Genomic DNA, 13,257 nt, shown 5'->3' with positions numbered 1-13,257 from the left:
AAATCCTTGCCACTGATAAAATTTACTCTCTGTGTAAAGGATAACAAAAGACTCCTGCGCACCAGTCCCACTGCGCTGCTTTCATTTTGAGGTCCCCATATGGACAACACAGTCCATGAAGTAACAGTTGGAACACAAGGAGGCCAAAAGCTCATCAAAAAATCCTCTGGAAGTCTCTATAAAATGGTGATTAAGAGAAAGGGGAAATGAGGGGAGGCAAGAGAGAAATGCCGTTTTCTTTGCATTCCTAAAACACCGTTTTCCAATTCCTTCAGACACATAGGGATCATCACCTTCCCAGGGACCAAAGTGACTGTGCAAAGAGAAAAATAAACCCCAGTCAAGGACCTCATTTGACTTCTCAGCAGCCACAGCAACTGCCTTGCCAGGAAACAGAGACACGAACACAAAGCAGAGCCGGGAGCTGTTCCCAGGGAAGCCAGAGGCAAAGCACGGATGGATTTCCAACACTCCAAGTGCCTGGGAAGGCAAGGATAATCATGTTTGATTGGAGCAAGAGTAACCCTGCTGAAACTGGTGCAGGAACATGCACAGAGCACAAAACACAACCCTTCCTGTCCAATTCAGTCACGTGAACAGCACCAGGACATGAACTGTACCCGTGCTGAGGACACAGGAATGGGTGAAGGAAAGACCTTGCCAACCCCCCAACACCTTTGATATTCCAGCCTGGACTGCAGCCTCCTGATGCCAGAGCATGCTGCCCCTCACAAAAGTGGTTCTTAAGCACAAGAATAACACAGGGACCTGCATTCCCAGCCAGGGAGGCTGAGCATTAGGGTGTCTAAAGGCAGCCAAGTGAAGGGAATCTCCATCCCACCAACTTTAACACATTCCCCAAAGCCAGGTTCCTCTGTAAACTTCCAGATCCAATGCCAAATCATTTCTTTATGTGTGTAGGTGGGAGTTTGGCTCACAAGAGACAAAACTTCAAGGGTAGGGCCAAGATGAGCTAAGAAAAAGAGACAGGGCAGCGGCTGGGCTTGCTGCAAATCCCTTGCAAGGGAAGTGAGAAGGTAAATCCATGCTCTCTCTGGAAAACACCAACTGGCAAAGCGGTTGCCAGCCTGCAGCCCCGTTCATTAAATGAGCTCAGTGGCTGGAAGGCTGACTGCCAGCGCCAGGGTCAAGTGCTCAGCTGGGAAAATGCCCGGCTCCTCCGACATCAAAGCAGCTCCAGCACTTACAGTGGCTCGGGACTCGGGAGTGCAGGAATGTGGGCTCCCCAAATAGAAATGTGCTGCTCATGTTTCCATAAGCCTCACCTACAGTTTCTCTGCAAGGCTGCAAGCTGGCAAGGCTGCAAACCCCACCTAAATCACTCCAGCACCACTTCCCAGAGACTGAAAGATTAAGCACGGGAACAGCTCTCCCTGCCAGCATGGGCAGATATTTCCCATTTTTCTGGCCTGCCCAACACCCCTCACACAGCCCCGCTCTGTCACTCCACACAGATGCTGCTGTCAACACCATCTCAGGAAGGTTTCCAAATATGAATCCCAACAAATCACAGCTTTCTAGCTTCCACATGGCCATAGCTGAGGGTCTGGGTGCGAGCTGAAACGTGGCTCTGCTGTTCCAGGTGCCATCGCTGACTGATGCGGTTTCCACCACAGAAAAGCACAGCAGTGACACTTATGGCACTCCAATGATATTAAATATCTAAAGCCTTTAAAATATTAGTGCAACCATCTAAAGGGGGAAAGGCTCAATTACCAAGGTTATTTTTTCAGAGGCTGTTGTACAAGACATGATGGATTTAACCAGATGCTCTCATCATTTCTACTGCAGTGCTTGATAAAATAGCATCTATAAATACACTAAAAACCCAATGAATTACAGAAGCATGAAATGACTTCAGTAAGGTTACAAACACTCTGGCACCATAGAGAATGCACTAAAAATATTAAGTACAGAGACCTCACTCCACCTCTTACATAGCACTACTGCTGATTTTAACAAGCAGGTTACTTAGTGAAGCTGCCAGATGAGGAATTATCATCTCCTCAGTCTCAACATGTGGATTTAGCAGCTATTTGTAGAAGGCTAACGAAGGCATCTGTATAAACAGGATGCTGAGGAAAAGATCTGACCTTGAAGATCAGATCAGGTACCAGCAGAACAAAATACCTATTTCCATGCTAGACTAAAAGGAGGGAAATGGTCACATATGAACAAACTGCTGGTTCCCTGTGCTAGATTTAAATCCTGCATTTTCTTAACAAAGTCACAGGCTCAAAAGCATCAAGCACTGCTTACTGATACCTTGCTGATAAGCAGTGAAAGCCCAGCAAAAATATTGTGCTTAGAGAGCATCATTCCCAGTTTGGTTTTGATACTAATACTTCTTATTTTAATGAGGGAAATCAGCATCACCACAATAATTCACAAACTGGTGATGAGCGGGCTTCGTGTCACAAATCAGTGCTTCTGGCAGCCTGGACACACCAGGTGCCCATAGCCAGCTTTTACCAGACAGAAATGCCATCCAAGGGATAATTGGACAACACACAGGATGCTGATCACAGAAGAAAAGCAGCTGTACTGCACAGCTCCGTCCTAGGCTGCAAAATATCATGGATGATGCCTTTTCCTAGGGATTTCAAGAGGCTTGCCCCTGATCTCACAGATATTTCTCTGCCCGAAGCAAGAAGAAATGACAGTCTTACATCCTGTGAGCTTAGATCTTCCCCCACCAAATGAGGTCAGAGGAGAAGGAGGGATCTCCAGCACACTCCTCTCCAAAGCGTGAAGCCTTACTGCTCCTCTAAAGCCAGCAAATCCTTCTGAAAGCCCCTGGAAAGGATCCTGTGACTGGAGAGCCTCTACGGTGCACAGCAGGACGTACACAGGGTTGTTAAAGCCACACCATCATCCAAAAGAAACAGGGCCAGTGGTGAATTAATGAAGTCTGCTCAGAAGAATCAAAGTATTAAGGGAGCAGACAGAAAAGAAAGCCCCAACATTACAGAGGTAAAGGACTTTAAAAACAGTTCTACTTCTACCGTGCTGATGGGTGTCAGCTATCCTGTGTCATCAGAGATACACCTGTTAATCACACACTACATACAAAGGATCCCTCCCTGGATTGCATTCAAGCATCCAAAAACCTCTTAGGAAGTAAAATTACAACATTAAAAGAATTTAAAATACTGCAAAACACTGCCCTGCAGTCATGCCCAGACTTCTGGAGTTGCAGGATGCACTGCTCTTAGGTAACAGGGTTTAAAGCCTCAATTCTGGGACAAATTCTCCTCAATTTTTAATTGACTGTATCTCAATTGGTTCCATTTCTCTAATACGAAGCCTCCAAATGTCTTTGGAAGCAACATATTCGACTTTGCTTTGTCCTAGGGATTTCATTAAAATTTAAACAGGTTTTCATTAAGTTTATTGTTTCGTTGTGGGAATCTTTGTTTTAAATAAAACATGGAAAAGAGGCCTAAGCATTACTCTTTATGTCACTCAGTGGAAGCACATAACTCATTTTTGGTCTGGAAGATTTCCATTTAACAGCAGATTGAGGCACTTTTAGGGTTCCCTTTCCATAATTGCGATGATCTCGCAGTTTAACTGAGGAATTGAGAGAGAAAGGAGTAGATGCAATTTTTAAGAGCCTCCCATTTAAAACCAAGCCAAGGTTCTCAAAATGGAACACTTTTAGAAATCTGATTCTTAAAATAACAACAAAAAATTAACCCACTGGAATAAAAGCGTAGCAAGTTACTTTTACTCTGCAATACTGAGAATTCCTCAGGCACTCAAGAAAATCACGCTTTTTACATGTATAGAAGAATCTATAAAATGGCAAAAAAATGTGGGAAAGAAATTGCTAACAAGTTTGCTCATGTTTTCCCCTGAAACCACTTTTCCAGGCTCGATGCATAAAAGGATTTACTGCATCCACTAACTCAGAACTGGCTCTTGGCATGTCAGTAATGACAACTGTGTCTCCATCAGTGTAGGTTTTTCATAATGAAACAACCAGCCCTGTGTTTCCTCTGAAAATACAGACAGCCATGAACCCCAACACCTGATGTACAGCACACTAGTCTCAAGCTGGCTATGCACCCAAAAGGTCCCACATGACAACAACCAAATCTATTCACCCCGGATGACAGGTGAATTCCCAGGAAAGGAAAAGGTTAATATTTTCAGGGAGCCTACATTCCCATTAGAAACAAGACCTCTGGTTTGATAAACAAAGGGTTCAAAGGTTCTTATCTTTGCCATCTCGCTGCAAGACCCCAACTTTCAGCTCCTGTTGACGTCCCCCCAAAATTTATTACACTTAAATTAAAATTTCCCAGTTTTCAGCCTGCAAGAAGTTTTATTTTGATCTCCATAAAACACATGCAAAGCAGGTTAGGAAACTAACTTTTTTTTTGAGTAAGGAAACAGCTGGCTTAAAATTATTCAAATTAATCCGGGAAGAAGTCATGTTCAGGATTTATCTTTTGGGGGAGGAGGGAGAGGATTTTTTTCCCCTGGCTGATCCTCAGAAACACAGAGCCTGGGACTCTCCTCTAGCTGCAGAATGGCAGCTGGTAATATAAAGATCCTTTGGATGCTGAGCTCCCGGGGTTAGTTAGAGGATTCATTACGGAATGATTCTGGAGTAGACATAATGATTACAAAATCGAGTATTTTATCCTAATGGGCCTCCTTAATCTACAGCTCAACAATAAACCACAGCACAAGCAGAATTACAGCAGTCTTCCCAGGGAAGTCTGTTGCCAGCATTCCCACTGGAAGCTATTTAACATGCATGGCAGAAATATTGGCATCCCAGCGTCATAAACTTCAGAGCATCACGCTGCTCCTGACAGCCCCTCCCGAGGAAGACAGATCCGAGCAGCGACATAAAATCAATGCACCCATCTGGGAAGAGCTTCAGATTTGGGAGTTTTTGTCTTCCTGAAAGCGCCAAGGAATATCGTGGGTGAATTCAGCAGTTAAGATAGCAACAACTGGAGAGCTAATGTTTGCTGAAAAGGCCCAGGGAATGATTGATCCTGGACAACACTGAATCAATTAATTTAACTATAATGGCATTTTTGATGGGGATTATTCGAGGGGGAAAAAACAAGGGAAAAAGAAACACAACAAAATCACCCTGGAGATAAGAAATTCCACATGGGACCACTGTCCAGACACAGTAGTCCAATTTTGCCTAACACTGGATTAAAACACTAACAATCTATTTCAAAAGCCTGAGAAGACATTCAGTTCCTTTTAACTTCTTCACTCCAAATATTCTGAGGGTGGAGAACAAGGTCCTAAACGCACCCTGGGCTGGCAAATGTGGCAGCACTAGTACAGAGGAAAGTGTTCAAATTGCCAGCAAAGTGGGGATCCACTTTCCTCAGTTACCTTACAAAATCCTTAAGTTCTTTGGAGGTCACTGAAAACGTACAGCAAAGTTTTAACATTTCTTTTACCAATTAAATAGACATTGCAACCCCTCCTCTAAAGAGAAAATGCAAATGGGAATCCTGGCCAAGGTTCTGAAAGGGTTGAGGAGAGGGAAGGAACGAGGAAGTGACCTAGCAAAGGAAAAAGGCATTTCGCACGGTGGGGATTTAAAAAGAAAAAGTGAATGATGAATTATAAGGTATGATTTCCTAAACAGAGCTCTTCAAATGCATCCTGGAAGATGGAAGGCACAATGACTTGGAAAATTTCTAAGTGCTGGGTAATTGTTAAACTCCTGTCCTGGTGAATGAATCCATGAGAAAGCTGGTATCTCCTGCCAAGGCTCTGGCATATAGCTCCTATAACTGTGCTATTAAATGTTAATCATCCACTTAAGTCAGCGCTCGTGGACCAACAGCTCCCATCCGGGGAGCTCACTGGGATGGAAAATGTGGAACAGGGCAGCTCTTGTAAAGACCCTGATCTCCAAATAAAGCTGATGCCAGATGACCTCCCCCAACACAGTGAAGATTAAACCATGAGTCTTTCACCAGCCAGGATGGAGAAGAAAGACCTCTGGAGCAGAACACTACAGCCAGCAGACACTCACGGCTCCAAGGAAAAGTCCTTAGGGACAGCCTCAGATTAAAGCTCAAAAGCCCCACAACTCCCAGAACACCCCATGGATTCCAACACAGGGCCAAAGGTTGTTCTTAAACACTCATGGACAACTGCAGAGGGGCACAACTTCATTGCTGGGCTCTGGACTGCTGGAACATGAGATCCAAAAGGAAAGAAAAGAGGGAAGATGAACCATTTCTGAGCAGCAAGTGTACTGTGCAAGAACACAGACACGTCCATATGCACGGAAGGGTTGAAGAGGCGGGAAGGGGATGATAAATCCCACGGATTTGCAGCCCACTGTGGAGCGAGCTGGGAAATACCTGGTGAGATAAATCACCCCAGGGTAAGCAGAGACATTGGCTTTGGGCTTCACTGGCAGCAGGGCAAATGTGCTTGGCACAGGACAGTCTGCCTCATCCCTGCTTAGACACATCATGGAAAGGGACATGGCTGTCCAGGAGTGTGCCCCGCTGCTGCCACTTGCTGCTTCCCGACACTGGGGCTGTGGATCTGAACTCCTGCCCAGCTCCAGGCTCAGGGGGAATTGAGAGATGCTGCTTGTGCACGAGGGTTCATTTTCTTGGACCAGAAGGTGACATTTAGAACCACTAAGGTAAAAACGAAAAGTTATTTCATATTAAAATGTATGCCTCTGTCCCCTCCATTTGCTGATGAAGGGACAAGAATTCACTTCACCCTCAGGAGAAAAATCTTACATCTAAGGTTCTTTCACCTGGTACCATGAAATAAAGAGCCTATCCCCATTCCTCTATCTTTCACTGCTGTTTTCAAGGAAAACAAAGAAGGAACACACATGCAGCACACACTTGATTCAAAAATCACTTTTATTTTTGATCCTCAGTTGATCCCAGCTTTCTGAAACCCACAAGCAGATGAGATTTGCTCCGTGACAGGCATTGCATTACTATATTAATAAATCTTAACTGCAAAACATTCGTGTACATCAAGAGGATGTAGCCCCAGGCTAAGTAGAGGCATTCAAATCACATTATTTAAAAACAAAAATATCTTGACCACTGCAAGAGTTAACAAGGGAACCTATCAACTGAAATATTCAATTCTGATCTCATTTTTCAGTAGTAACTTCTGATCCTTCTAATGAAATTAAAATGAAGCTCATTTTCCACTGCTAATTTAAAATATTCCCTAACCAGAAGTGCTCTGCACTTGCTAACATTTATTTTAAAAGTCACTAAAATTTATTCAGAGTAGAATCTATCTGGAACGGGAGATTTAAAATTTGGGGGGGGGAAAAAAAAAAACGGCATTTTTTATTTATTACCTTTCCACTTTCATTTCTATCCAGCACAGACCACTGATGGAAACAGAAATCTGATTTTAAAGGCATAAAATCAGGATTTCTTTAAACTTCTGACAACAAAATGCACACAAGATGTTTCAAAAGGAAACAGGGAAGCAAAATTTTTGGTAGAAGCACAAGTACAGTACCGTTTACTGTGAATTAAGTCAGGGCTTTTTATTCTGTTCACGATTTTCAACCCAAAGATTAAAAACATTTTCTTTCAAAAAGTGCTTCTTTAGTGCTTTTGTGGCTTCCAAAACAATCTGTCAGTCCAGAAGTCCATCCTTAGGTGCGCTACCACCAGCTGGTGACAAGACAGTGTCCATGTTTTAAAGAAGACAAAATGAAAACATCCTGGATGTTGCTCAGCTGCACTTGTCCTTCTGTGCTGCAGCATCTACCAGACACAAAGTCATTTTTCAAGTCACACTCACCATTGAAACCACCTCAAGGCACAGCCCTGTCCTTCCCCTCCCCTTTTCCCAGGGCTGAAAATTCATCTTGGCATGAGCCAGCTGGCAGAAAGACGCCGGTGTGGATTTGCTCAACACCTCCCACACACCCTGGCTTTCAGAGTGGCATGAATGTCTCCTGCCCCACAACTAAAAAAAAAATAATGTGTGTCTTCCTCTTTCTAAGTAAAGGGAGCGGCTGTGCTGGCTGTGTGGATCTGAAAACTCCCTGACAGGAGAAGCCAGAGGGAGGAACACCAGGCGCCTCCGCACAGTTGGAAATCACACAGAGAGAGGTGCTTTCCCTCAGAGGAAAGCCACGAACACAAGCTGACCCTGGGTACACAAGAAGCTCAGTGAGTCAAGCAAGAGGCAGAACTTCTGCAGCGTTAACAGTTCCAGCAAGCCTGCAGTGCCTGCATCGCTACACTTAATGTTTGATTTACGCACCAAGGGTTTTCCAAGTGACTTCAGAGACTTCTGCGGCAAACGGCACTCCTACCACAGCCCAGGAGCAGCTCACCTACAGCCACTTCCACATGGAATCACAGAATGGCTTGGAAGGCACCTTAAAGCCCATCCAGTCCCACCCCCTGCCAGGGGCAAGGACACCTTCCACTGTCCCAGGTTGCTCCAAGCCCCATCCAACCTGGCCTTGGACACTACCAGGGATGCAGGGGCAGCCACAGCTCCTCTGGGCAGCCCGTTCCAGGGCCTCCCCACCCTCACAGCCAAGAATTTCTTTCTAATATCTAATCTAAACCTCCCCTCTGTGGTTTGAATCCATTCCCCCTTGTCCTGTCACTCCAGGCCCTTGTGAACAGTCTCTCCCCATCTTTCTTTCATGTTCCCTTCAGATACTGCAAGACCACAATTAGGTCACCCCAAGGCCTCTCTTCTCCATGCTGGACAATGCCAATTCTCTCAGCCGCTCCTCATGGAAGAGGTGCTCCGTCCCTCTAAACATCTTGGCCTCCTCTGCACCAAACATGGAGAAAAGTCCCGCCTAACAGGAGACACTGAAAGGAAACAGTGTTTCCAAGCATCGTTTAAAACAATAAAAAGTTGCTCCAGCTTTCTCTCGGCGGCAGTCAAAACCCTCCACAGTGCATCATTAAGAGAAACAAACACATTTAGTCGGCCTCAACTCCCTCCCAAGCCACCCACCAAAACCAGTCACCTCCAGCAATTTCACTACATGCCCTTCTCAGAGCAGAAAAACTTCCTGGACCTTGAGTCCACTTTGGAAAGCCAAAGGAGCCACCTGCCACCAGCTGTTTCCACAGCGGCCGTGTGTCACACGTGCAGTGCACATATCCAGTTCTGCTCCAGGAGAAACAAAACCCCCAACAGCTGCTGCCTCCCAGCCTTGAGAGGCTAACAAATCCCTGAGCCAGCCTGCTGTGGGACTGGAAGCAGGTCCAGAAGCATTCCAGAGACACAAAGTAGCTCAGCCATCTCCTTTTAGCCCAGAGTAAGGGAGCAAGGCCGACAAGTGTTACCAAGCAAAACACTGCTCATGAATTGTCAAAAGCTGTGGTTCTTGTACCAGGTCGCTCATGGATTACATTTCTAGAGACACCAGGAAAGAAAACATGTTGGGCTTATAAAGATGAGTCAGGGTACGCAGGACTCTCCGTGTTCAGCTGAGGGGAAAAGGTGTTAAACTGTCGTCATCGATACCTCATTAATTCAGGGAAAGAAGCACAGAACATATCCTGGCACTGCACTGACATTTTGCAAAGCATCACCTCTGTCGCCTGGGACTGCACATTTGTGGCTTCCAAGACCCTGGAAATCCCTCACATCTTTTCACATGCTGACCAAAGAAGCCCCAGTTAGACTGGCTGGGCCCAAAGGCCCAGGGAGAATTCCTAATCTCTCCATGGAGAGAGGTGTTTTCCAGTTGACTGGAGGCTGACAGACCTGTGATCTGCACCCCAGCTGCAGAGGTGACAAAAAGCAGGAACCAGAGTCAAGTTCAACAGCACCTTCTCAAACCCTTCCCCAGCATAAGATGTTCAAGCTCACCTACCTCAAATAATAAGCCATGGTAGACACAGGCACCTGAGGGACCAAAACAAAAATAAACCAGGTTAGAAGCAAGTAACAGCAGCAGCACATTCCCCAGTGAACCTGCTCTGTCACAACACCAGCAGCACTGGGCAGCCACCTCTGGCCAGCCACAAAAAAAGGCAGTTTTGGGGCTGCTGGGCAGCCTCTGGGTAAGCGACAGGACCTCTGGCCTAGTCAGGCTCAAAAGAGGCACAAACAAGGCAGAGACAAAAGGGGAGACCTGCCAAAACAACAGTGAGAAGAGACAGTGTGAATTTCCACTCCTAAATCACTCCTGCCTGGACAGCAGGAGAGGCTCACAGGGCTCCTCCTGCTTCAGCTTTCCTGGTCCTCACCACTGGCACTGCTGGCAAGGTTCTCCAAGCCAGGGACAGAGGCAGTCGCACATCCAAGCACACTTTACGTATTCTACCCCAACAATCAAATAAAAGGTTAGGAAATAAAACCACAAATAAGCTGAATGACAGCTCTTCCATTGATTTTCTGGGAAATGACTCGTTCTCGAGCAACTACACATTGTCTGTCTCCCGAAAGCGTGACAAGAATGCACAATCACAAACAACCCAAGGAACTCCAAGATGAAAAGGAAAGAGACCGCGGGAAAGGCTGCCTCGAGGGACCCCCCCCCCCCCCCCGGAAAAGTCAGAATTTCCTTGTCAAAGAGTGGAGTTTCCCGAGAAATACAGATTAGACAAATCTGTACAGAAAACCTGGGAGCTCCACTGCTTGGAATCAAAAGCTCCTCCTTTGAGCTCGTCTTCAGCTCAGCTGCAAGATGCTGTGGAGGCACCATCGGGAATTATTTTCCCTTGCCAAGAAGATGAGCCACAGGAGCCCGGTCACACTTCTCTCAAATTCTCTCAAATAGCTGTTCTTCTGGCAAGAGAATATAATTTCAAGGTTCATCATCCAGCTCCACCTCAAAATTCGGCGGAAAACGCAAGGTCACACATGGTTGGAAGGCATGGGGGAGAAAAAAACCCCAAAAACTTAATATCACTTAGTTAAGACCAACACAACTCACCTGTTTTACTCCCCCTCCAGGGCTAGCTGCCTTTTCTTTTTAGCTCACTGACAGCCACAGTTCCTTAAAATACCAGTATGCTCATCCCCTCTGGGGCCAGAGCAGGGAATAGGGACTGTGTAGGACTAGAAAGCAAACTCACATAGTCTGATCCTTCTTCCCCAAAGAGGGCAAAGACATCTCCCTCCTTTACAAGTTACCAAGGGGGATACTAAGATACAACCCAGCTTGGCAGGATTTGGGAAATCCTTAGTTACAAATACATTCCACTTTTATTCCAAATTATGAGCCAGCCAAAGACGCTACACACACACTAATTAAGGTTGCTGTGCAACAGTGCCCTGATTTTCCACGCAACTCCAAGTCCCAGGTGTGATCAACACCTGTTACAAAGCACACCTGAAAAGCGTTCTGCAAATGATAATTTTGCCTTTCACATACTGGAGCACCTCAGGAAAAAAAAACCCCAAACTTCTTGTTGTGGTATTTTTGTGGGGGGCATCTTGGATGTGGGTGGCTGGGTAGAGTAGTTTTCCTGTTTGAGAGGGGTTTTTTTTCGTAAAAATGAAGTCTCTCTCAATGTTACCCAACGAATTAATATCCCAAACCCACATCTAGCGGCTCCTCAGCTCGCACACACATCGCTGTTTTTAACTGCTGCTATTCACTCAGACAACCGTGCCAAACGGGAATCACCGCGGGAGCAGCATTTGGGGAGCGTGCCGCTTTGGAAACCAACAACCTACAGCCAAAGGACAAGCTGCAAAACAACCGAAGAGCACGAACGCAGCCAATCCGCGCTCCCAAACTCCAAATATCAGCAGCCTGGCTGCCTGGCAGCATCTCACAACCTTGCGCTGGCCACAAGTCTGTCCAGCACACCAAGACTAAACCCAGCGCCTGGTGTCTCCCCTAGCACTCTCACAGCGACACCCACACAGGGCAAGTTGAATCCAGCCGCCTTCTCCTAACACAAGGAGGGGAGGATGGCTGCTGCCTGCTCCCCGCAGCTCCCCTCACGCTGCCCAGGCACTGACGAGCTCCCACCGCCGCATTCCCGAGCCCTCCCCAGGGCCAGCACCACCCGCGGGGTGTGTGAGGGCTGCGGGGTGGCTCTGCCCGCCCCGGCCCCTCGCTGCGGGCGCGGGGTGTTTGCTGAGGGGTCGCACAACTACAGCCCCATAGGCCGTCCTGGGGCAACACCCCCGCACCTGGGCAGGGAGAAGCGCCGGGCTGCCTTCCCGCCCAGCGTGAGGGGCAGCCCCGCGATGCCCGGAGCGGGACACGCGTTCCTCCATCCCCGGCACTCCGCGGCCGCTGCAGGGCAGCCACCGGCGGGAAGAGCCGGGCACGGCTTCGCCCCGGTCCCCCTCACCTCGCCTGTGGAGAAGCCGCCAAAATGGCGGGGGGCGGAGGCGGACCCCCGCCCGGGCCGGGAGAGCCATAAGGGAGGCAGGCAGGCAGAGCTGTCCCGAACCCCGCGGGAAAGGGGGGCTCGGAGCCGGCTTTTTCCTCAGGGATCCCACCGCCCGCGGGACGGGGACGCGCCCGGCGCGGCGACTCACCTGAGGCGGCATCGGCGGCGGCCAGCGCGGCGCGGAGCAGGAGCGGCAGCAGGAGCAGCGGGGCCCCGGCGGCGCTCGGGGTGCCCATGGCCCCGGGCGGCGAGCAGCGAGCGGGGAGCACCCGCCGGGCCCGCGGCAGGTGCCGGGGCAGCGCCTGGGCCCCCGCCCCGCCACCAAACTTTGCCCGCAGACAAAGGGGCAGCTCCTCGCCGCAGCCCGCCCGCCCCCCGCCCCGCCCCGGGCAGCGCTGCGCCCTCCTTCCTCCCGGCACCGGGAGCCTCTCCTCCTCCTCCTCCTCCTCCTCCTCCTCCCCGGCACCTTGCGGCGGGGGGCCAGAGGATCCTGGCTTCTCCTCCTCCTCCCCGGCTGCTACCTGGGGATGGAGCAGCCCCCGGTAATCCCGCAGCCCGTCCCAGCCGCAGCCGTGACGGGATTAGGCAAAGCAAACGTGTTTGTGTTGGATCTGACCCCACTGACTTGATCCATCCCGGTGGCTGGAAGGGAGAGGTCACCCTCTTCCCCGGGGTTGGAGGCGTTTAATTTGTTGTGTTTTGGGTGTCAGTTTGGGTTGTACGATTGCAACCAGAAGTATCAAAGGGGCAGGGTCTGTTGCCATTTCCATTTCTCCCTGCCATGGCTGCTCCTTTGCTCTTCCTTTCTAGAGCAAATCCAAGTAAAAATTAAAGACTCAAACATTAGCAATCACAAAGCATTCAAACTAAAAAATGAACAACCGAAGCCCACGTCAAACTGTTG

At 48.3% G+C, this 13,257-nt stretch overlaps 1 protein-coding gene across 1 annotated transcript in view; it reads right to left on the bottom strand.

Annotated features, from left to right (window-relative positions):
* FRAS1 (Fraser extracellular matrix complex subunit 1) overlaps positions 1–12,631 on the bottom strand; it is a gene marked incomplete at its 3' end in the record, with an annotated part of 109,301 nt that extends 96,670 nt beyond the window's left edge. The window contains exons 1-2 of the mRNA XM_082281605.1: positions 12,502–12,631; positions 9,872–9,903 (exon numbers count right to left, since the gene is read on the bottom strand). Of these exons, the coding sequence (XP_082137731.1) occupies positions 9,872–9,903; positions 12,502–12,589 (120 nt within the window). The 5' untranslated portion in view covers positions 12,590–12,631. The remainder of the gene's footprint in view (positions 1–9,871; positions 9,904–12,501) is intronic.
* Positions 12,632–13,257: the final 626 nt, after the last annotated feature.

Source organism: Coloeus monedula (genome assembly GCF_965178545.1).
Source record: "Coloeus monedula genome assembly, chromosome: 5".
Lineage (NCBI taxonomy): Eukaryota > Metazoa > Chordata > Aves > Passeriformes > Corvidae > Coloeus > Coloeus monedula.
The sequence above is the reverse complement of the archived record's forward strand: the minus strand, read 5'-3'. Positions and strand labels throughout refer to the sequence as shown.